Below are 23,823 nucleotides of genomic sequence, written 5' to 3'. Positions count from 1 at the left end.
GTTAAATGCGTAAGTAACCACTTCACCTCCTGGGTGGAGGGGCGGCTTGTGTCTCAGCAGTTATCGGACCTGTCAGATATGTCACATGCAGTTGGTGTGAAACCATCTTGTTTGATTTCTGCCTCCTGCCGCAGCCTCTCCCTGCTTGTGTGACCGCATGCGAAGTCTGGATGCATGACCTGGGGGCTGCTGGCCGCAGAGCAGGGCAGTAAGTCCCTCTGAGCAGGGTCCCTTGTCTAAGGCACGATCCCCTGACATGAGGGGCCATCTGCCTGCCACTTGAACTGAGCTTACCAGGCTGCTGCATAACTCAAGTGTGTTAAAAACTCAGAAATCTGATTTATGGGTGGAAAGCTTGCATACAATTTACCATCCAGGATATAGTTTTAGGCCCCCCAAATCGGCTTTTCTTTCTCACGAAGTCTATAAATGATCTGAGTTTCACAAGCCCCTGTTGTTGTTTTTGCTATTAATTTAGCTGTTGGCAAAGGACCAAATTGCTAGAGCTTTGGGTTTTTTATTCCTGAAATGAAATAAGCAGTTTGGAAAGGAGGAATAATGACTGGTGGAAGGCAGCAGATTTACAGCTCCTCTGAAATTTCAGAGTGGTGCAGAAGGAAGGGGAAGGTACAAAGCCAAATGATAAAAGGACGGTATTTTAAACAGACCTGCTTAGTATCACTTTCCAGAAATCTGTATTGCTTTCCTCAGCTGCTACACATAAATAACTCTGATAGTGGGATTTGTAATGCTGCTGTCATACCACTGCAAGAAGGATCTCTTTGTTTAGCGTGTGTCAGAGAATGCCACTTTTTTCCCCCCTTGCATTTCCTTTTAATTTTTATCAGAGGTAAAAATAATCTGAAAGATGTTTTAAAGTACCTGCTTTAATCAATGTTGCTGACTAACACACATTGGAATGATTTGCCGAGGAAGTGAAGCTTTCTCCATTCTTGGGAGTCTTTAAATCAATTGGATGGCTTCCTAAAAGATGGTCCTGTAGTTCAAGTCTGGGTTAGTGGGCTTGATAGGCAGATTGTTGGGTAAAGTTCTTTGGTCTTTTGTGATGTAAGGAATCAGATTATATGGTCATACTGGTTTCTTCTGGCCTTCAAATCTGTGAAGTAATAATTGGGGACGCTGCCAAACCAAACCCAGGGTGAATACTCATAATGAAGACTGTGTACTGAGGAACTAGTTTATGTTTAAGCATATAGTGTTACAGTGTATTCTTTCTGCTAAAGAAAAATAAACACATTCTCTTTTTTTCAGTGTTTAGAAATGTGTGAAGTATGTTTACCTCACAAACCTCTGAAGTAGGTTTTGTATATTGCATGTGGTTAAGTATTTCCAAAGGGCTGTGAATGTATTATAAAAGCAAGGGTTGTATATTTGTCACTCAAAATAGCCCCTTTTGAACGAGTTACTTCATCTCCTACTCTTCCTAAACTGGAGAAGAGACCGTTTCTCCTCTGGGCGCTGGGAGAAAGAAATCTGCCATACTGCTAAACTCACATTAAAAAAAAAAAAAAAAATCTTTATGGAAAATGAGCTTGATAGCTTTGCATTCCCTGGTTTTGGGTTTCCCATACCTGTCTCCATTACCAGAACTTGCTTGACCCCACATGTGTGTGGACCATGGGCCAGTTATGTATATATGTAAGCATGTGGGAATCTGTTGGAGAGAGAATTCTCAAGGCTTTATGCAAAACTTTGGATGTTACAGGCTGCAGATGGATGCAGACATAACATATGTATCAAACATTCTATGCCCTAATATACTGTTGTGAAGTTTAGTTTGATTTAATTATTCCTTGAAGAGTCGGTTTGTTTGCCTTGCATGTTGAAAATACTGCCAAAGTTGTTCATCTCAACAAGAGCAAACATAAGGGACTTGATAAGGCTTTTAATAGAACAGTAGGGAAAAATAATCTATGTACGGGTTACCAAATAAAGGCAGACATTAAATGCAAACATCTGCTAGTGCAAACAAAAGCCAGGAAATTCAGCTGGGAGGGGGAGAGACTGAATCTGGATTCATTCCGAAATTGCATTGGAGTAGCTGAGAGGAGAATCTTGCCTGAAATTCCCACAGCATTTGTAATTTAGCTACAGTTCCTAGACTTGGACATTTGGGAGTTGATGGCAGGATGTTTTCACTGACATGCTCTTGGCTGAGGATTTCCCTTCCCAATGTTCTGCTGCAAGTCAAGTGTGTTAACTCTGTAGGCTCTTGAGAAGACTGTGTTACCTGATCTGCTGGGGAAGGGGGTGATGGAAGAAACCATTTATTTGCAGCAGAACTGAGCCTGTTTATATGCAGCTTCCTCAGTAACTTGCAGGGAGAGCCTCTGAGCCTTGCTATTGTGCCAGGTAAAAGGAGGACCTGAGCTGCATTCAGCTCTGCTTTGGTCTGTGACTACAGGTTTCCCACAAACCCCTGTGCAGGCACAAGCCCAGCCCTTACTCTGGGGCCTGTCTGCCATTGCTTCATCTTCCTGCACATGGGTAAATGCATCCTGGAGGGCTTTGGGATGTCTGCACGGGATGACAGAGGTGGATCCTTGTCCTCTGCCCTGACTCCAAGGTGGTCAGCCTGAATCAGGCAGCAGCCAGTGATGCAGGCACGCCAGCACAGGCTGGTACACAGCTGTAGAGCTCAGCAGAGAGCCTGCTAACCAGACCTCTGAAGCAAGCATGGTAAACCCAGCGCACTGTGCCACATCCTCAGCTGGCTAGGAGTTAAGGAAGTTAACAGATTAAACACTTAAAAATAACTTTTCGTTTCTTTCACTCTAAGTCTTTTAAGCCCCCAACCATTTAGGAACAAAGGGGATAATGACCCATGACAGTCAGCTGTGTGTTAGCAACAGTTAAAGCTGTTTGAGATGCTTTGGCCCCATGATGTTGCTCTGAATAAGCACAGATAAGGAAGTCAGAATAGGGATTTTTGGAGCAAGAGTGTGAAATAGGATTAGCTGATTCACAGGGGATGCAGTGACACACTGCAGTGTATTTACTGGGGAAAACGAAATCAATAGGACTGCTCTGCTGCCAAACTGAGCATAAAAGTCTCTTGAAGAAAATCAATCTTCTTTACAGGCTCATTAATGTAAAGATCAATTCACATTAAACTGTAATTAAACAGAGAGGGCTAATAGGAGAAGGGTAAGTGATCTACTGTGCCACAGGCAAAATATATCATGTAAAATTTGAAAACTAAATACGTGGAGAATTGGAAGTTGGGAGTGGCAGGGAACATGCTAGGTCAGCTTGAAAGGGCTGGTGAGCTCAGATGCCAATTGGGGCAGTGTGGCCCTCATGGAAGAGAAGGTACTCTGTGGTATTCTGTCTGGGTATCAGGGGTAAGACAGGTCAAAGACTGCAGACAGCATGTCTGCATCAAAAGTAAAGTTTCAATTTGAGTTGCATGATTTCTTGGAGAGCTTTTCCTCTTAAGTTGGGGATTTCATTATAACTTTGGTTAAATTAGTCATGTTGTTAAAGTGACCCTTGTTTCTTGTCTGACTTTGGCTTTAGTTTTCATTGTATCTCATTAGACTTTTTTACGGGATTAGAGTTGACTGGTCTGGGAGATCCCCAGTGTGGCAGAATTGGGATCAGACTATTGATCCCTCCTCCTGGTGCTTTGCCTCATGCGTTCTTAGTGAAGGCTTGGGAAAGCAACTGTTGTTTTAGTGCTGTTTGCACTGCTTCGCTGGTGCTGTGAAATGGTGTTTGCAGTGACTTTCTAAAGACCCACGTGGTCCATTAGATTCTTTGAGCTGCTGTTTCGCTTTCATCCGAGACAAACGTGTTTTGCGATGTTAGCTGAAACAATGCTAGCAGTTGCTGTACTCTGCTGATCCAAGTGTGATCTAGCAAATACACCTTTGTTTCTGCAAGCTTTTCCCAGGAACTGAAATATTGATGTTGAGATGTATGACTCCAGTTCATCTTTGCTTTTGAAGTTAAGATGTTGAAGACTTGGCAGAGTGTCAAGAGAAATGCAGCTTAAGTTCCTGCCCATGGCAGCTTCTCTGGGTGACCCCAGTTAAGAGGAAGGAGCTCAAAACTGCTGCATTGGTGCTGCTCATGGAGCAAGAGCTGAAGCCTGAGCCGGACTCGACTTGAGATGTGAGCTCACTTCATGTTCCTGACGAGGCCAGAGTATAAACCTCTGTGTAGGTGGAGTTGATAGTTGGGAAGTTTGGGCTTAAATGAAGAATTGAGGTTTGAGCTAACACAATAGTATAGATGTAGCCTTGGAGGCCATTTGTGGCCTGGGATCCTGCTGTGCTAATTGCTGTGCAAACAAAACAACTGCCTTGACCCCCCAAGAGGCTTAGTCTGCAAGTCATCTTTGCTGGAGTTAAAAAAGCATGATCTAACAATTAGAAATAAGGAGAATACTCTGTTAATTCCATCTGGGTCACAGCAAGCGGTTTTGTACTCATAAGCACAAAATCCAGATGACTCAGACGCAGCCGTGTGCAGGGTCCAGTTGAAGTCAGCAGGCTCTGCTTGTGTGCAGGACGTGTCTTGCGCAGCTCAGAAAACTGCACTGCCTGCCATGCTGCGTAATTCGAAAGAAAACTTTCTCCGGTAAGTAAGGCAAAATGGTATATGCAGATGTAGGCCCATCAGTGGGAGCAGATTCACCCCAGCTCCTGCTTGCATCAGTTCCTATATGGTGTAATGTCTACAGAGAGCAATTCTCCAATGTTTACTCAAGCAATTCCCCTCAGCAGCTGGAGAGCGAGTTGCTCTCTGAGGATTTGGTCCATGCTACAGGCTACACTACCCAGCTTCTGGTTTTGGATGTGAATATATTGATGTAGAAAGGTGAACAGAAGGAATACTGGCAGTCAGGCTGTTCAGTATGCAAGCAGCATGCAAGCAACGTACAGGCATAATATTCTGAAACCCACCTCTCCTGTTTGTTTTGCTCAGATTTCATAGTAAGGCTCTGGTGTGCAGAGTCTGCTAGTTTTTGAGGCCAAAGGCTGCAAGAGCCTTTCCCAGTGGAGGAAATTCTCATTAATCATGTGCTCCCAAGCACCAGAAGAGGTGCTGTTTTGACTTCTCTTTTGGGCCGTTGGAACTGTTGTAATCATTTGCATGTCCTCAAGCTTTCAGATACAATGTGAGCACATGGAAATGGCAAAGGATCTGAGGCTATTCCAGGGAAATGAGTAATCATTTCTTCTAGAAAAGCAACAGCAGTAAAGCCTGTAGTCATCAGAATCAACTAAAGAGCATTGGAAAGCATTCTGGGCATGTATAGAGCAGTGTAAAAATTGGCCAGAGGAAAAAAGATAGTGAAAGTTGGTGGCAGCTCATGGAATACCATTTACCCTTTGAGGCTACTTGACTACGTATTTACTACTGAAGTTCACTGTTTTCTGCAGCTGTGGCAGCTTCTTCGGTGGGTAGAGAGTTGCTTCGAGCTGGGCTAGGTCTGCTCAGACATCGTTGTGCTGCTTAGCAGGCCGTGCTAGGTTAGTGTTTGTTCTGGAGGAAGGAGAGGACACAAGTGGTCTTGCGGGACAAAGCACAAGATTAGGAGTTGGAATGGTGGAACCGTGTCTGTCTTTTTTGTGTGTGTCCCACATACTCATCACGCTCCGAGACCAAGTAAATTCTTGTTTGGGGAAGAGCAGGTATTGCCCCAGGGCAGATGTACCTCGTGAAGGTAAAGCATCTTCTGGTGGGTTGTTCGAGGGCAGGTGCATGTCATGTACAACACACAAGATGGTTTCCAGGTTCTGTCCCTCTGCAGACCAAGTCTAGATTTGTTGTTAGGGTCATTTGCAAACATGATCTTTTGTTAAGGTCAATATGAAAAATAGCCTCATATTTGAGCCTTAGAATAGTCCAAACTTGCTACTATTAATATCTGTGGTAGATTGACTGTCTCATTTAATGGCATATGGCAAATAAAGCACCTATCTACAAAAGCAATTACTTTGTTAGTCTTCACAGGTTGAGCAGATTTCAAACATAAATAACTTGCTGAGTGTAAAGTTTTTTTAACATACTGGAGTTTCCTGCCTAAAAACTGCTAGTAATGGCAATTTAGTTTGTTCAGGGGTGAGTAAAGCTGAGTTGCAGCTGCAATAAAAGCAAGTTAAATAATTTATCTTTTTTTCTCTACCTGTTTTTCTCTCTGAAAGCTTGGCTGATTCAGTTTTGTAACTAAATCACACAAAATCGGGGAACTATCAGAATGTGTTTGTGTTTTTTCTGTGCTTTCCTCCCTCCTGAGATTGCCCCGTTAGTGCTCATTACTGGTCATCAGTTTATCCTGGTTGTTAGACTGGTGGTGCTTGCTCAGAGCATCAAATAGATGCCTAGTGAGGAGCAAGAACAGGAGTCGGGGTAGAATTGTAATTTTAATTTTTATTTTTTGCGAAGCGTGGTGCCATAAAGCACTTTCAGAATCTTTCCATTTTGTTTACTTTCAAGCATCCTGGAAGTCTGGGGAACAGGCAGTGTCTTTTAGTTCCTCTAACAAGGCTAAAACTGTTTCAGCAGAGGTGTTAAAAAATGAATCCTGCCCATGTGGTTCAAAGCCCAGAGAGTAAAACATCAGTTTTGCCATTTACCTTCTGCTCTGTACGGTGCTTAGCGCTTCCATCATTGCTTCCACTGGCACCATTAGGAATAGTGTGTAATTCAGGGTGAAGAAACACTAGTGTAAACTGTGTTCACTAAAATGTGATCCTGCCATGTCTAGGTTGGAAAAGTTTAGCAAATAATCTCTAGAAAGCTTATTTTTAACTGAATAAAAGCTGGCTATGTGCTGGATTTTTTGTTACTTTTTACCCATGTTGAATTCCCCAATTAATTGCAGAGGTGAGCAAGAGAGATCACATCAAATGTTACGAACTTACTCTTGCATACTCTGGGGTATGCGGGGTGGAAAATCTGATTGCTGCTTGAGGTAGATGAGAAAGTGATCAGTCATACCTTTAGATGAAGTGACCACTTAAGAAGCCACCCTCCCTTCCAAGTGTGTGCATAACTCTTGCTTGTTAACAGGAATTCCATGTGAATATTGATTGGGGATAAGTGGTTAGGTGAGTACATGTTCTGCCTGTCAAACCATTTAATGTTCAATTGCACATCAGGGAAAATAGCAACAGCAGCTGGAAAATGAAACAGGAGTGCAGGGGCGTACAAGTGAAAAGACAACTGTTTTAGTGGTCAGATCTGAACAGAGAAAAATAAGTTGGGGAGAGGGGAAGAGTTAAGAGTTGATGGCAAAAGAAAAAAAGTCTATAAATGGCTCATTGTTTTTAGACTTAAAATATTTTTCCTGTCCAGTCCATAATGGAAGGAGTTGCTGAGCAGAGGGGTGATTAGTGTAAACAACCAGGGAACGGGATTGGACTTTCTGTAATTCTTCAGGTGCCCTGGAAAAGGAACACCTTTTGGTAGTCTTACTGAAGGTATTTCCCCCCCCCCCCCCCCCTGCAGTTTATGCTTTTGAGGCAGCTGTCATCTTTTTCAAAATAAGAGGAGTTTAATAACTAAATGATCTTATTAAAGAAGCTTGAAGAACCTATTGGCTGAGTGGCGGTAAAGGCTTACTGCTGATTTTACAAGATCTGCTCTAGGGAAGCCTGAACAGGTAGTGTTTTACACCAGCCTGGCTTAGCACAATAGCAGTTCTACTTCAGAACTCAAACTTTCTATTCCCTGGACCTTTTGACACCTTGTTCTGCAGTTTCCTGAAGCCATCCTTCCTACTTGGCACGCTTTGTTAATAACAGGGTGCCTAGACTTGTTAAGAAGAGCTGTTTCCTTTGCTAACTTGACCACGGCTTTTCCACATAGGAGCCATTCTTTCTTGCAGGCTGAACAGTCTCAGCAGAGCAGAGCTCACAGTGAAGCCTGCCCAGAGGCTATCCCTGTTCTGGTGACCTTGCTGACAAGACAGATAAGCCCTTTCAACAGAGCACAAGTGTGTGTCATGTTGGAACAGACGAACCAGCCAGCCTATCTACATCTCTAAAGTGTTAACAGAAGTTCTACTGGCCAGTCAAAAATGTTTCTCTAACTGCTGCCTTCTTCAACGAGCAAGTCTTTTAGAGACTTCTGCTACGAGTTCCATGAGACTTTGAGAGTCTGGAGAGTAGGTATACTCAAGTGCGTTGTCCTTTATTTACCTGCCTTAGCATCAGGGTCACAGAGCTCTTGTGTAGTTAAATCCACCTGTTTTCATTGTGCTCCTGTCAAAGGTGGGAAAAGCCCCTGTGTCACATCATGGCTTTCAGGCATAAGCAATGCATGCTATCAAGGAGTCTGCTTGCAATTACAGTTTGGATTAATCTTATAGCATCATGGGCAGAGCCATTACATTTGGTTTGCACTTAAATTGCTTCTCCACTTATGTATTTTCTCCTCCTCACTCCTGCAGAGAGACAAAAGCAAAACAAAGCCATCCACAAAACACATGCACTCACTAGGCTGTGGTGGAGCTTCTTTACTTTGATCATTTATTACACAAAGAGAAACTAAAATCAGCATCAGGGTTTAAGGATAAAAGTGCCTGCATGCCCTGTGATCCTGGACCCTATTGGCTTTCAAATGAAAATGCTGCCCTTGTTGATTAGAAGCACAAAACTTCCCTGCAATGAAAATGAAAAGAGGCTGCTGTCTCTGCTTGCAAGTGGGACAGGATAGCTGCCCCAGCCTCTGCTCTGGGCTAGTTAAATTGATATCTGGGCTGGGTCTGATTCTTGGTTTCTGTTCTTCCTTGTCACAAACCTGACTCATCTGAGGCCAGTGATAAGGGTGTGGGGGGCGAGGCAGCAGCCCTGATGTGGAGTGGCTCCTTGTGCTGGGTGCTGTGGAGAGCAGGAACTCATCAGAGCAGCAGACTGGTGCGGACGAAGCTGAGCCCTTTCTTAGCTTCGAGGACTGGCTTATGCACTTAATTTATGATAGAAAATTGAGTTTGGCTGGCATGTATCAGCAGCAGAAGGAAGCCCTTGAGGTAAAAGTGCAAGAGGGAAAGCCAGTGGCAGAGCAAGAGAGTAGTGGACCAAAGACATAAGATACGGAACATAGCAACACTGACCTGACTGTCATCTGCCAGCAACTGAATGAGTCCTTTCAAGTACTGATGTAGCCCTTCCTTCAAAGACGCTCTGCTGAGCCCTACGACCCCATTCAGAGAGCTGGTGCAGAGCCATGTGGTTTCCTGCATTCTTGTATGAAAACTGCCATTTTACCTTATATGACTCTCTCCCTTCTATTCCCATAGGACAATTCTGCTCCTTCTTAGCAGAGTTCAGCACTCAGCAGGGCCTCTCCTCTCCTGTGCAGCCTTTCTCAGTGCTTGCTCCAGACTGAGGTCAGGGAATGTGAGAAGATGGAGAGTGACAAGAGCAGTGGTTTGGACTGAGAACTGGAGAAGAAGGGGCTGAAAGACTAGCACAGCTATGAGTGTTCACAAAGTGGCTGTTTCAAAATGGCATGGGTTATGTTCAGTGACTTAAAGGTCTTCTCCCTCCCTTGTGCCAGAGAAGCGGTCAAACTGCATTACAAGTTGGACAGTCCCTGCTGAAGATACCTGGCCCCAACCCTAGCAGGTGCATCACCCCATTGAGGGATGCACACTGTGACTGAAGATAATCATGGAGATATCTTGAGGTAGAGCTGCATGCAGGGAGATGAGATTGTGCTCTGGTGTTGAGTTCATAAAAGGTCAGGAAAGCTCCTTACAGAGAAGCTGTGACAGACAAAGGTGCTTTGCATAGCCTTCTTAATGGATCTGTGCTCTTTGTGAATACATCATCTGAAAGGCCTCTGCAGAGCACATTCTTCATGAAACATCCAGTGTAACCAGAAGAGAGCAGAAACTCTGGTCCTCTTGGAACCACCCTGTTGCTGATGAGGGGACTGTGGCCATAACAGAGGCTGGCTTGTCTTCATGAATCTTAATTTGCTTTGATGTCATAACAGGTTGTGTAATCTGTTGAAGAGATAAGACAGCCTCTGTTGTAAAGATGACTAACTTCTAATCTTGCCTGTCCCACACATTTTGCTTTGTTAATGGAATGACTGCCAAAGGCCTAGGAAGTTGCGTATTGCAAAAAATATCCAAAATCATATGGTGGCAAGTCAAAAAAGCCTAGTGAGAATAAATGCTGATCAAAGTCAGGGAGAAAGCTTTTAAAAATCACATCGCTTACCTCAGTGGATCTAACACACAGCATAAGGTCATCTAACAAGTCAGAAAGTTTACGTAAACATTGCTAGTGCAAATATCCTCAGAGAATATGTATCTCACTAGATGTGGTGGTTTTGGTTGCATTAGAAAAAAGGCTTTGCTTTTTGCAGTTTATACTGAACCCAACAAAAGCCCTTAATGAATGTTCATCAGATCCAGGCCCTTGCTTATGTCCAGCTGCTAGGAAAGTCAGCTTCCAAAGAGCACGCTTGAGCTCTGCCTAACTCTTATCCATGTGTCTGCCTTATGAAAGAGCTATGAGGGTGTGCCTGGCAAGAGGATAACATCTGCCCATGATTAGGTACCCAGGGCCTGAGGATGCTCTCAGGCCACACTTGGCCTGCACCGGGGTCAGTAGTTGCAGTCCATCAATGTGAGAGGCAGATGAGTTGGGTCCTGTGGGTGGCCACTGCATAGTCTTTAATAGATAGTGAAAACATAGCCCTTGAGTCACTCTGGTCTCACATGAATAGCCCTTTTGACTGCAGTGGAACTATTTGTGCAATAATTTGCTTGTGGGAATAAGGAGTTCGTAACACAGCCCTTTGCAGTGTCATTGACTTGACTTGCAGGTGGCTGCAGTTCCCAGGTCCAAAGGGGATGAATTAGCAAATCTCAGCTCCCAGACTGCTTTCTGACTCTAAACATCCATGACCTTGAACAGAGATGCAGTCACTTCTCCATGAAAGGTTGCATTTTTTCCCACCCCCTCCTCCTTAAAGGGGAAAAAAAAAAAAAGAAAGAAAAAAAGTAAAACTATTGGTTTTTGAACTTCTTGTCTGTCCCAGCTTGCGTATAGCTGTGGTTTGCTTCATGCTTGTCCAGCCTAAACCACCAACGCAGGGCAAGAACATGACCTGATGAATGAAAGCCCCCTGAAATATATCTGTTTTGAAGCTAATGTACAGCAGATGGAGAGATGTCTTTAGACTTTCTGCCATAGTTCGATACAGTTGGAATAGCTCTGTCAGTCTGTTCTTGCTTTACACTTCTATATGATGTTTTAAAGTGAAAAACAGTGTAAAATGGTCACAGATTTTGTTTGCTGCATCTTAGAAAGATCTTTTTCTGAAGGAGTACTAGGGAGAGGGTAGATCCTGACATACAGCCTCAGGCACAGCATGTAAACTTTTCAGAGAAAGTTAGGATACCTGTAAAAATTACACAAGGGGATTTTTTTGGTGGTATGTTGGGTGGTTTGGTTTTGGGTGTGGGGTTTTTTTGTGTTTTTTTTTTTTTGTTTTTGTTTTTTTTTTTTGTTTTTTTTTTTTTTTTGTTTTTTTTTGTGGCTGACCCTAAAATGCAGTGGCTGGTTGGCCTGCCACTGCTCTGCTCTTGTTGTGTGTGCAGCCAGCACCTGAACAAACAGAGCTGTATCTGCAGCAGCCTGGGAATCCGCCAGGATTCCTCAGGGAAGGAGTGATTCAGAGCATCTGAGAAAAGTGGGGGCTGCTTGCATGCATCCTTGCTTCCTGCCCGGACAATAACCCATGCAGCCTTACTCTGAACTGACAGCAGAGCTGTTCCTGTAAGCAAATAAGTGCATGTTATGTTGGATAAAAATGTACATTCTTGTAATGGTACAAAAGTTTGCACCTCATGGATTATCCTGGCAAGGCTGACATGAGTGCAAAGTGTCCTACAGCTAGCGAGGCTTTCCTGGAGCAATTGGGAAGCATGAGGACTTGTTAACTTTGGGCAGTTCAGTTTTTCAGGGAAGGTCTCATGTGAAGAACTAGAGGATGATGTGCCACAGATTTCCAGCATGTCACCTGCATGTTTGCTTCATCTGCTGGTGCAGAGAGAGCTTCACTGCTCTGAAGCAGATCTTTCACAACTTACAGTACAGAACAGAAATTTTTCTGTAAAAAAAGTCTTTGGAAGCAAAAAAGAAATTTACAAGTAAAATGTTAAGAACATGTAAGAAGTTCTGCATTTGAAAACTGTATGAACTTTGAGTCAAAGCTGATGTCCAGGTCCCAGTGACATTCTCAGTTTTCCTTCTTCCCATACATTAATAAGAATCGCTTGGGACAGACCTTCAGTTATTGATTGTAATAAGGTGACCAGAAAAACCAGAAACATTTCTGTTGTTGCTGTTGTAAACACGAATGCATCTTCCAGGTTGTCGGTTTCTCTTCGTCCATGTTGGGAAAATTGCTCAGGCATTGCATTTGGCTCTGAAACTGTGATTTTATTTTATTTTTTGTGTGGGTGACGGGCTAAAGTCAGATGGCAGATCATCTAAGGTGAGGGTTTAGGAAACCATGTCTTGAATCTTCTTTAGTGTTTCCAGGAGGATCAATATTAGATCTCCTCTGAGTTGAGAAGGTGGAGGAGGGCAGGTAATTCCAGGCATGGGTTAGTCACAGTGTATATGATCCATCTCCTGTTACGATGCCTTTGATCTCGCTCTCTTTGCGTGGCCTGTCTCTGATACCAAACCTTGCCTGTCCTTCAGTAGCAAACCCCGTAATTCTTTCTGGCTCCAGCACTTAGTTTTTTCAATACTTTCCCAGTATGGAAATATTAACCAAACCCTGAACTTCTTAATCTCTCTGTTTCTGGTCTTGTGATCTCCCTTGTATGCTAATTTTGAAAAATGTGCTGGCATATTAATAGAAACCTACCCGAGGTGCAGAGCCTCTCTTTTGAAGCTTGATTTTATTTTTGATGCCTATAACAGGTGTTGGTTTAATAGGTTTGCTGTACTACGGCTTGCCTTTTTTTTTTTTTTTTTTTTTCTTCAGCCCAGCCAGATCTGTAAGCTGATACCACATGAAGGCCAAGCATGTGACTTCTCCCTGCCTTTAGCCTCACTTCACACCAAACATTTGCTCTGCAGACTCCCAGCAGCCAAGGCAGCCTTAATTCAAGCTTTGTCTAAACCAGGAGGTTTTGTGCTGATTGTATTTAAATCGGTCCCACCAAAGCCCCTCGTAGGTTCCCATCTGAGGGGCTGCTTGCTTTGATTTTCCGCTGTCAGCTTTCTAACGGGCAGCTGCTGAGGGGAAGTGAATGTGGCTCGAGCAACAAAGGAGCATGTTTGTGCTGCTCTCTGCATCGATTTCACACAAGGAGTTTGAAGCCACGGTCTAAATTAAACTCATTAGTGTTCTCCAAAGGACAGACTTGCTGCAAAGAGGAAGGTGAATTCTTCTCCTATTAGGTTTGGTGGAAAATGTTTCACAGCCTGTTTATCAAATACTCGCAAAGATGTTTCAAACGAGGAAACCCACCGGGATTAAAGTGTAACTTTACCTCTAAAATACAAGCCGAGATTCCTGGAAATGCTGCAAGCTTTTGACTTTGTGCCACCTGTTGTTTCCCTGCCACCCCCTTCGGCTCCCTCCTCACTTAGAGCAAACCCAAACACGCTTCGGCTTCGCTGGAATGTTCTGCTTGTTTTTCTGTCTTGCAGCAGCCCAGAGGAACACAGAGCATGCGTTTGCTTCCTGACGTGGTCCTGATGGGCTTGGTTCAGCAAAGAGCTGGCAGAGGTTAATCCAAATCTCCTGTAGTCCCGAGGGGTCTATTCAAGAGCAGTGCAAAGTGCAAGGGCTAAGACGCTGCGCTACCTCAGGGTGTCGAACTGGGGTGCGGGTGGGTTAAGCAGCGATGGCTGGAGGGTTCCTTCCCCCAGCTCTCCTCTCACTGTTTGAGGCTGTAGCTGGTGCTGACCTGAGGGCAAAGCAGTTCCTGAACAAGTGCCATATGTATGCAGCTCAGAGTGTGAAAGCAATCTCTTGCTGACTTGGAGTTACCTTAGTTTGGCACCAAGATGTTACAGTTCAAGATCTGCGTTAGCTGCAAATGAGGTGTCTCTGGGAATGAGGTTGGGTGTGAACTGGGAAATGCAGCTGGTTTAGCCAGATCCTCCCATATTCACAAGCAAACCCAAATGGGCTTGTATGGTCTCCTTAGTGCCTCTGATTTCTTTTTCCCTTGAGCTGCTTTCACTCCAAATTCTTAGCGGTGCAGGCAGTCCTGCATCATCCTAGTCCGTTCCCATACACATTGGTAAAGCAGAGGCAGAGAGGGGTTAAGAAACTTGCCCAAGGCAGATGAGTCAGTGCCAGAGCTGGGAATAGAAACTGGGAGACTTGGCTCCCGCTCCAGGCTCTAATTGCACAATCTCACACCGAAGCCCTGTCATCATATAGTCTTGAGGTAACACTGGCTGAAGTGAGACAGGGAAAGCTGTTTCTAGGCTGTGGTACCTAAGGAGCGGGGAGAGGAAAAGACACCTGAAGGCAAATTGGTTGTGGAAGCACCACTAATTTGTGCTTTAAAGCCTGGTTTCGGCAATTGGTACTAAAATCTGATCTGTCACCTTTGAAGCCAACGAAGCTTAAACTAAGGAGCTAGTTGGGAAAAATCCAGCCTTTTTCCAGTCACTGCTAAAGGGGAGAGGCAAAGTCATAACGTCACTGGGCTTTTTTTTTCTTTTTCTTTCTTTTTTTCTATAAAACACGATAAGAGACTGGGAAGGAAGGCAGGCGAGCCGAAAGGATCGAAATAATAGCAAGAAGGGTTAAATCACATTTCAGCTTTTACTGAAAGAATGAAAAATAAAATGTAAGCAAGCTAGTAAAAGGTTTGGACGATGTTGCGTTCATATTGCATGCTGTGTATAGGAAAAGTCAGCGGGGCTGGTTTTGTTTGAAGTGCAGTGCTTTGAGAGGGTGCAGCGCTTTGCAGCGAACTGTCTGACATTCCCCAGCTGGGACTGGCGCTGGGGATGGTGTTTAGAGCTGAGAGTTACATTTGGAGTCAGCCCATGTTTGAAGGAGATGGAGAGAGGGAGAGAAACGAGCCTGTTTTTTTCCTGTGTGAAATAATGCATCCATCTAATCTGCCAGCTGTAGCACATGAAAAGCAAGAGGCAAACAGACAGAAGTCACCTGGAAACCGTGAACATGGCTCAAATGAAATAGTTCTTCCTTGTCCTTTTCTTCCCTTCTTAAAGCCCGTCTTCTGGGATGGGCTGGGATATCTGGCAGGCAGGCAGATTGGATGTATGCTGAGCAATTAAAGCACAGAAATATTAATACTAAAAAAAAATCCCCACATTGGCTTCTGAAGAGCACTTCATGTCCAGACTCACTCAGTGCTCTCAGTCCCTTGCAGACTTAGTTGCCTTGCCCTGGGATTGTTAGGTAATTTATGGATTCTCCACAATCATTTGTACAAGCCTTCATTTCCTGTTAATTCACAGCCAGATTCATCTCAGCATCACAGTCTAGATGAGATCAGAGATGAACTCGGAGCCCCTGCTTCAGGAGAGCTCCAGAAAGCGTGCTTGGGCTTTGCTTTCACTTACGTCTGTGTTGAGGTACTTTCCTGAATTTCCACCATAGCATAATTCACTGGACCTCTGTTCTACTGTGTACGCAGATGTGAAAATTATTTATTCCTAGCTGTAAAAGAATCTTGGTCATTTGGATAGTAGCTGTATCATTGTCTCTTAGACAGTTTGTGGTTGTAGAGACTTGTGTGCCTGTAACACATGGAATAACCAGTTTGGGGACATAAGTTATGACTTTCCTTTGATTTTCTTGACACCGTTCAACATTGTATTATCAGCATGCTGCTACAGTAGTGTAAAATTTGTTTGTTAATGTTTTGTGGGCCTGCACCAAAATTAAGTAGCGTTTAAACTCTTAAGCCCGAGCAGTATTTCTGCGAATGCTTCCCCAGTATAAGCGAGGGTCATGTGCTGGCTGTTTAAAGGGTGAGCATCCAGAAAGGGTATTGTTCTGGAGATGGAGTTTTTACCCTCTTCCTATTACAGACACCAGCAAATGTGGTGGTGAAACAATCTGGGTTTAATAATAGGGAGGGTAAAGGAGCGGATCACAGTGCAGGGAGCAGGTCCCTTGCCGTGTGCTATTTCTTTTGGGAGGAGACTTTTCTTTGCAAGGGGGGTGTCTGAACCCCTGGGAGAGCCTGAAATGGGGGTGAAGCTGGAGAAGATGGGCTCCTAGACACTCATCAGCTTCAGTGCCTGGAAGGCTGTGGTTGGCTCATCTGTTAGTTTTTTGTTTCAAAGGAAAGAGAGCTGGGATGTCCTGGTTTGCATTCAAGAATGCTTTCACTGACTGCTGTATCCTCGTTTGGTTACTCAATAGGTAGCAGGCTGGATTAAGGCACAGTACTTGTCTGAAGCCTCCCTACTATCTCTTATTATTCAGCAAGTTCTCAAGTGTCTGGTGAGCGTCTCTGTTTGGAGTGCCTCACAGCCTTGCCAGTAATATCAGTGACTGGTCTAAATTCACATCAGGCATGTGCTCTACTTGTGACTAATGCACCATGTATTTTTTTAATTGATTACTGTTCTCTCGACTGATTCAGGCCAGGAAGGAGTCAGAGGAAAGGACTCAAGGGGGGATTTTTAGTTAGACCTTGTTGAGTACAGATGAGGAGTAGAGTATTTAACTGTTTGATGGCTGTGGAAAACCTGAGGAGAGTTTGTATTACCTTCTCTAAAGAAAAATATTAGATTGACTCCCTCAGGCTGGTACTGGTAAGGCAGCAAACACAGGTGATGGTTACAGGGCCTGATCCTGCGGTCGATGCTTGGGCAGAGCACTGGCACTACAGAGTTGTCCTAATTGCACAGTAGGGCAAAGGTAGGAAAAGATGAGGAAACGTTTGCAATAACATTTGCAACCCTCCTACACAGTTTCTGTGCATTACAAATCAGCGTAACGTAGTCCGAATTTGGGAGTTTTCAGAAGAACCCTTAGGAATTAAGGAAACGTTGTTTTGTAACTTTTGCTGAGATTATATTTACTTACCCGTTTTCTGCTCTGAAAATCCCATTCTCTGTGTGAAACATTGGCAGGTTGCTTAAACCATTGATAAGTACTCCTTGCCTGCGGGATTAAAATCCAGCCCTGCAGTCTTTGCATGTAATAAATCCATTCTGGAGGTGCAGGCTTGTAGGCGACTGAGCCCAAATCACTGGAAGAAAAGCTGATGAATGGAATAAATAGTTCTATAGAAGGGAGAAGTCTTATACTATATTAGAAAAGTGTCTGGAAGCTTGCAAATACCTGTGAGCTAGTCTCTCTAGCCATAGGAACAGCATGGGATGAGGGAATGTCTCTCTGGTGTGGGTTTCTCCTCAGACAGCTGTTGAAGAAGCACCATAAGCCTAGGTACGAACTCAGGGGCCAGCTCATGGGCCTGCTATGGCCTCAGTTATTCTTTCTGTTTTTCTAAGAGAACTAAGTTGTATCTGTTTCTCTTCCTGACTGTTTCAGGCATCACAACAGGATCCGCAGCATTGAAGCAAGTCAACTGAATCCCTACGTTACCCTGGAAACGTTGGACCTGAGTTTCAATGACATCACGGAAATCCGAAACGGCTGCTTTCCACAGGGACTTCACATAAAGGAGCTGTGAGTTTTTCTTGTTGGGAACAGCTTTTGTTGAGTTACCACAGCAGAGAAAAAGGGCCTCAAACCTTCGTTAAAAAAAGGAGGGGGAATGAACATACAAACTATGGGGTTATTTGTCAGGATCTTAAGGGCAAAGGAGAATTAGGAAGCAACATGTTATCCCTGCTGTCAGGTTATTTTTTGAGCCCTGTCTTTTTTGGTTTCTGACGTATGTGTAAAAGAATGCAGATTATTACTGATGGTGTTGCATGGGAATGTTGCAACAGAGAAAAGGTGTCCTGCATCCTTTAGGTGTGGGTGTCTTTACAGCTGGAAACCTAGAAGCCAGAAATCTGCAGCAGATCTGTGTTTCTTCCCCAGTGAGAAGTGTATATGCTGCTGTTTCTCAGATCAGCTCATGTGCATCTAGAAGAGAGGAGGAGGGGTGACAGTTTCATCATTGAAGTGGCTACTGAATGTTAAGACCAGAAATCTCTCTTTGGTTATTTGAAGAAAACCAGGGTTAAACAAAGTAACACCCTCCCAAAAGAGATGTTTGGCTGTTCAGGGAAATCTAAAATAATCTGTGGTTTAGATACCTTTGAAGAGGCGCAGACAGATAATCTGCTTGCATTAGAGTTTGCACCTAAGTGCCTGCCCCGGTTGTAAGAGGGTATAAGAGAGTGGTGTTGTGACTGATATTTGCCTGTTGTCCTGTTGAAAACAGCCTCTGTGGCTAAGACTAAGGTCCAGGTAAGAAAGAGCCCTGGGGCAGATGCGGAGGGAAAAATGGGGAATTAATAGAGTCATCCTGCGCTGGAATATTCTCCAGTTTCTGGCTTCCACTCCCAATTGTCTTGCTGAAGTAGGAGGGTATCAAGGAGCTCTTGGGAAGTGTGCTTCACATTTGTGACATGGCTCTGGGGAAAGGCGCTGTGCTCCTTGTGCTGCCAGAAAGCCAATTGATCTGAAACCACCTTTGTAATTTCACCAGCCTGTCTGGAGACCACCTAAATGCTGATAAAAGGAGTTTGTGACAGAACTGTTCATTTCTTTGCTGTGATTTATTGCAGCTACCTGGGGAGCAACAGAATCAGCACCCTGGAGCCTGGTGCTTTTGATAGTCTGTCACGGTCCCTGCTAACACTTCGTCTGAGTAAAAACAGGATCACTCAGCTTCCTGTCAAGGCGTTCAGGCTACCCAGGCTAATACAACTGTGAGTAGAAATGTGCACCTTAATGAAGCTCAGTCACACTTTATAGAGACGAAATGTCCCTGAGGGATATACACACCGAATGTCACCCTTCCTCACCTGCTGTCTATAAAACTTCGAATGCACAGTGCAGTAGTCCTCTGCCAGCACCTAGTAGAACATGTTGGGAGAGGCTCCTTTTTGTCTTCTAACTATTGGCTTTTCAGGCCATTCTTCTGATCAGGTGGGAAGGGAGGGATGCTGCAGCAGGCGTCAGCATCTCGTGCGCTTGACAGCCTAAGACAAATCCATTCCCTTGAAAGCTGCTGGTGTCTGTTGCGCAAGAGAGGTTTGGAAGATGTTTCTACTGCAAGTAACAGCGCTCAGCTACCATGTTAGTTTTTCAAGACCACACAGGCACCTTTATGTGGCAATAAAAAAAGCAATGACGGAAGGTTGTTAAACTGCATGGTGATGTTTGGGCAGAGAAAACAGCAGTCTAGATGAATTAACGCACATGTTGTTGTGTCCTGCTTGCAGTCCATATGGCAGGAGCTGCATGGGGATGCAGAGACATTTGCAGCTATAAATATGCTTTATGTGTTAGATAGTAGCACTAATTGTTTAGCTGTTCCCTTCTGCTGCTGTTGGAGAACTGGGCCCAGCCTGAGGCCCATTGCAGCCTTTCCATCAAATTTGATAGGCAAAAGGTTAACGTGTCTGTTAGCATGAAGTCCACAAAAGCTGTTGGAACTCACACCTCTAAATGGCAACCTCTTGACCGAGAGACCGATCCTTAAGCCAAGATGTGTCTAAGGAATGAGTGTGCATTTGTGCTTACACACGTGGAGGATTTATAGGCAATTGGGGATTGAACAGTGTGACGCAGTAGCATATGCATCTTAAGTCTGTTGCCTCTCAGTTGGAAGTTACTGTCCATTGGCTGAGATCATGTGCAAAACTGCAATAAAGAAAAGGGTCAACTCGGTCTGTTTAGGAGCACAGTTTTCACTGAAAGCTGGAGTAGTTGGTGCTCTTAAAGACAGTCTTACAGCTTGTTGTTTAACCCTCTAAATAAACTTGAATGAATTGCAAGTTATACAGACTTGATTCATTGTAGAATTTGTGTACAGTTCTTCATCTGGCAAAGCATAGTTCACTAATAGCCTAGGAGGTGCACTAAGGCAAGGGTCTTCTCCAAAGTTTGCTTACTTGACTGTAATTACACTTGGGTGCAAGTTCAACATTGTTTTTTTAGGCAGTTAAAAAGTAAGTTTAAAAGTTTCTGCGGCTTCCTCATATTTTCCAAAACAAGTTCTGATGATGTAACCTCCCCCATTTTCTTCCCCACAAACACCGAATAGGGAACTGCCCTTAGGTTAGTCTCGTATGTGTGGAACGGTATCCATTTTAAAAACCTCTCTCTTCAGCTTTAGTACATTCTGTCGATGAAGTTTTCCACTGACTTTATGGAACTGGGTTTTCACTTGGTATGTCTGGGTCTAGCAATCCATATGACTGTTTGATATAGGTGATGTTTGTATTGATATTCAGAAAAAAAGGTATTCCCAAAATTTAGGAGTCCCTCCCGACCCGAGGGGGCAGGGGGGGAAGAGAAATGTAATGAACCAAGTCAGAGATCTTTGTATACACAAAATACTAAGACTGCCTTGTTATTGGAAACAACTCATTTCACTCTTTATTAGTTTCTTATAATAGGAAAAAACGTGAAATTTGTCAGGGGGAACTGAAAGCTTTCTTTTCAAACTTAGCCATAAAATTTCCTCTTGGGCTTATAGTTGTTATGGCACCTGCTTGTTTCAGAGCACATTTTTACCGGGTGATCACAAGTCCTGTAAAAACAATGGGTTGTAGGGGAAATAATGCTGGTGTTTAACTGTATTAGTTCAAATGGTGTCTCTGCTTGAGAGAAGATGAAGTGTGAAAATTGATGAAAAGGATAAATGGCTTAAAAGAAATGCAGAGAGAGGGGGGATGAAGAGGAATTACTGCACTCTCTCTGTTATTTCTCTATAGTGAAAGTCTGTCCCCGGGTGAGTTTATTTAAGCGATCATACCCAGCTGACTTCCCTGGCTGGCTCTGGGATTGAAAGTTTCCGGTGTGGTTCTGCTGTCTCCTGGGAACCGTTGACAGAGGAGTTGTTGGCATTGCTGTCCCCATTGTATGCTGCACAGATGATTTCGTGAGAAAGGACTGGGATTTAATAAACTTGTATGGCCTTGGTGATTTCAGGGAGCTGAACCGGAATCGCATCCGCCTGATTGAAGGCCTGACATTCCAGGGATTGGACAGCTTGGAAGTCCTGAAACTACAGCGGAACAACATAAGCAAATTGACTGATGGGGCTTTCTGGGGTCTAGCCAAGATGCAAGTTCTGTAAGTCGGAAGGATGGGCTGTCTTCCCTTAAACAGCCTAGACTTCACCTGATGTCCTGTCCTTCTCTGCATTTTGGCAAGGACTCCCATGCAAACCTGTGGGCACCTGTGCCAGCCCTTGGGCTATGTCCTGCATGCACAGAGCTCTGCTCTGCTACAGCAGCTTCTGTTTAGCTGACCCCAGTTTATTAAAGCTCATTGCTTTAGCAGGTGTTTGATTAAAAAAAAAGTCCTGTTTTTCAGGCTGTGGCGTTATTCCTTTGAAAGTCTGACGATTTGAACGTTCAGTAAGATCTCAGTTCAAATGGTCTTTAAATAAAAGGTCATCTGGCTTTTGCAAATTTGTTTTGATTGATAGATGGAAACTCTGTGTTGCAGACCTGATTAATCTGCCTCTTGGGATACCTTGCTGGCCTATCGCAGTGATGTAGTCTTTCCATATGAAAGAACAAATTGAATAGTCATTGCAAAGAAATGCTTGAAACTTCCAATGTGGTTGGCTATCAAGTGTGTTTGCAAGGTCACAAGTGATCAAGGCAGCATATTGCTGGACACTGCTGTCACACAACTGAAACTCTGCAAATACGAACACGAATGTGATGCTTTAAGCCCAGTTTACTTGCAGTGGAGCGTACCTCTGCAGTTACAGTTCATGCTGGGAATTTCCTTTGTGTTGTCCTTGAATTTCTGTCCTTCACTTGCACAAGAAATGCCAACACATGCACCTATCCACGGGTTATCTAGAAGGGTGTATAGGAATGTCTAAAATGCTAATCTTTGTTGGAAGTTCTTCAGCATTTGACCAGTGCTTCTTATCTATCATTTCCTTCTGATTTTTCTCCACAGCCACCTGGAGTATAACAGCCTGACAGAAGTAAACAGTGGCTCTCTCTATGGCCTTTCATCTCTGCACCAGCTTCACCTCAGTAACAACTCCATATCCCGCATCAACCCTGATGGCTGGAGCTTCTGTCAGAAGCTGCATGAGCTGTAAGTTGGTTTCTTTTGCAGTTGGTTGGTTAGGTTTTGATGCTAATGTAACATTGGCAGGAAAGGGGAGTAAGGATTTTTCCTAATGGCATGGCTGGCAGCTCCCGCTGTGTCAATGCCTGTAGAAGTGCAGGAACTGCAGCCTCCTGTGTGATGCCCTTGTTATTCATGATGTTATGACCTTCAGAGCACCTGACTAAAATACGTTTGCACCAGAAACAAAGACTAGAACCCACTAAGTGCCAAAAGACCTGGAGAGTTTGTGATCTGCGGCTTGCCAAGGCTTTTTAGCTAGCTAGTTACAAGACATTCATGGCTTGCCATATAATGGCTGTACAGCCTGAAGGAAACTTTGCTTTATCCTCTGTATTTACAAAGAACAATCATGTTTTTAACCAGCAGAGATTTGGCCCTTTAAAGGCAGTTCTCCTTGTTTCTCCTGTTTACACTTTAGCCTTCCTGTAGGGCTCAGTTGTTGAAAAGTAAATACATCGACTTTGCTCTCCTGAGATTTCCAGCTGTGAATACAGTCTCTTTGATAAATGAAAGAAAGCCTTGCTGCTGAGGACAGCCCCACAAGGGTGTCTTTTGGGTCTGTGGCACTGCTTAATGCTTTTTTGAAGAGACACACATGGATGCTTGCAGTATTTACAGAAGTAGCTGTCATCCCCTCGGTGGGACTGTGGAAAGATTAACTTTTTTCTTTGGAGAACTTGACACATGTGGTTAGCGGAACTGTAATTCATTCTGCTGGATGCTTGGAAATCTCTTGTTAAACGTTGTTGGGGATTCTCCTATCCACCATTAAGCAGTATGGTAAAGCAGCTTCCCGCTTTCAGAGGTCTCACTGTGGACTCAGACAAAAGGTTGGTATCTCTCTCCCCAGCTGCGAGAGCTGTGAGTCCCTAGTGTTCTGGGATGTGGATTCAGAGATAGGTGAACGTGACACATGTAATTCCTTGAAGTTTGGAAACTAAAATTGTTAGTCCAGTGACCAGTCATCATATTCTGTTGAACCGAGATCATTTGTTCAGATATGGATTATTTGGGGGGGGGGCACAGAGAAATACTTTATTTTTTGTTTTGGTTAAATATTTGATTGTTTAATTAACCTGATTTTTCAAATTGCTGTGAAACTGCCTATGCCTGAAGGGCTCCTTTGCTTGGCATAGTGCTGTAGAGAGCTACAGTTCCTTCACGTGCAGATCCTCAAGTGATACTCTACTAGGTTAAAGCAGTGTCAATGGGGAAATCTTCAAGGCAACAGATCAGAATTGACACCGTGCTCTGCCCATGGTCTGCAAGTGAATGCAGCATCAGAAAAGGGGAGTCTGCCTTCCTAAGGCACGCGCAGTTGGATCCCTGGAATCGCTGTGCAAATCACTGGCACTGTGTTAGTAGCACGGCTCCGGGAGCTTTTTGCTCTTAGGGACCCAATACCTGGTGCCTCTGTTAAAGCTTTATTTCAGCTGGGGTTCAGATGGGAAGGGTAAGCAGGGTCTGCATCTTGCAGACCTAATCTTTTAGGGAGAACTATACTTGTCTTTTCTACCTGACGCTGTCTTTGCAAACCCCCAAGGTTTAGATTGGAGGTTGCGTGTCATGCTGAGTCCT

At 44.0% G+C, this 23,823-nt stretch overlaps 1 protein-coding gene across 3 annotated transcripts in view; it reads left to right on the top strand.

Annotated features, from left to right (window-relative positions):
* Positions 1-23,823, top strand: part of LRIG1 (leucine rich repeats and immunoglobulin like domains 1) — a 94,686-nt gene that overhangs the window by 43,125 nt on the left and 27,738 nt on the right. For all 3 annotated transcript variants that reach the window (XM_080382880.1, XM_080382879.1, XM_080382878.1), the window contains 4 exons: positions 17,512-17,649; positions 18,702-18,845; positions 21,076-21,219; positions 22,066-22,209. In XM_080382880.1, coding sequence (XP_080239006.1) covers positions 17,512-17,649; positions 18,702-18,845; positions 21,076-21,219; positions 22,066-22,209 — 570 coding nt within the window. The remainder of the gene's footprint in view (positions 1-17,511; positions 17,650-18,701; positions 18,846-21,075; positions 21,220-22,065; positions 22,210-23,823) is intronic.

This window comes from Falco punctatus (genome assembly GCF_963210335.1).
Source record: "Falco punctatus genome assembly, chromosome: 4".
NCBI lineage: Eukaryota > Metazoa > Chordata > Aves > Falconiformes > Falconidae > Falco > Falco punctatus.
This window is presented reverse-complemented; position numbering and strand designations above follow the sequence as displayed.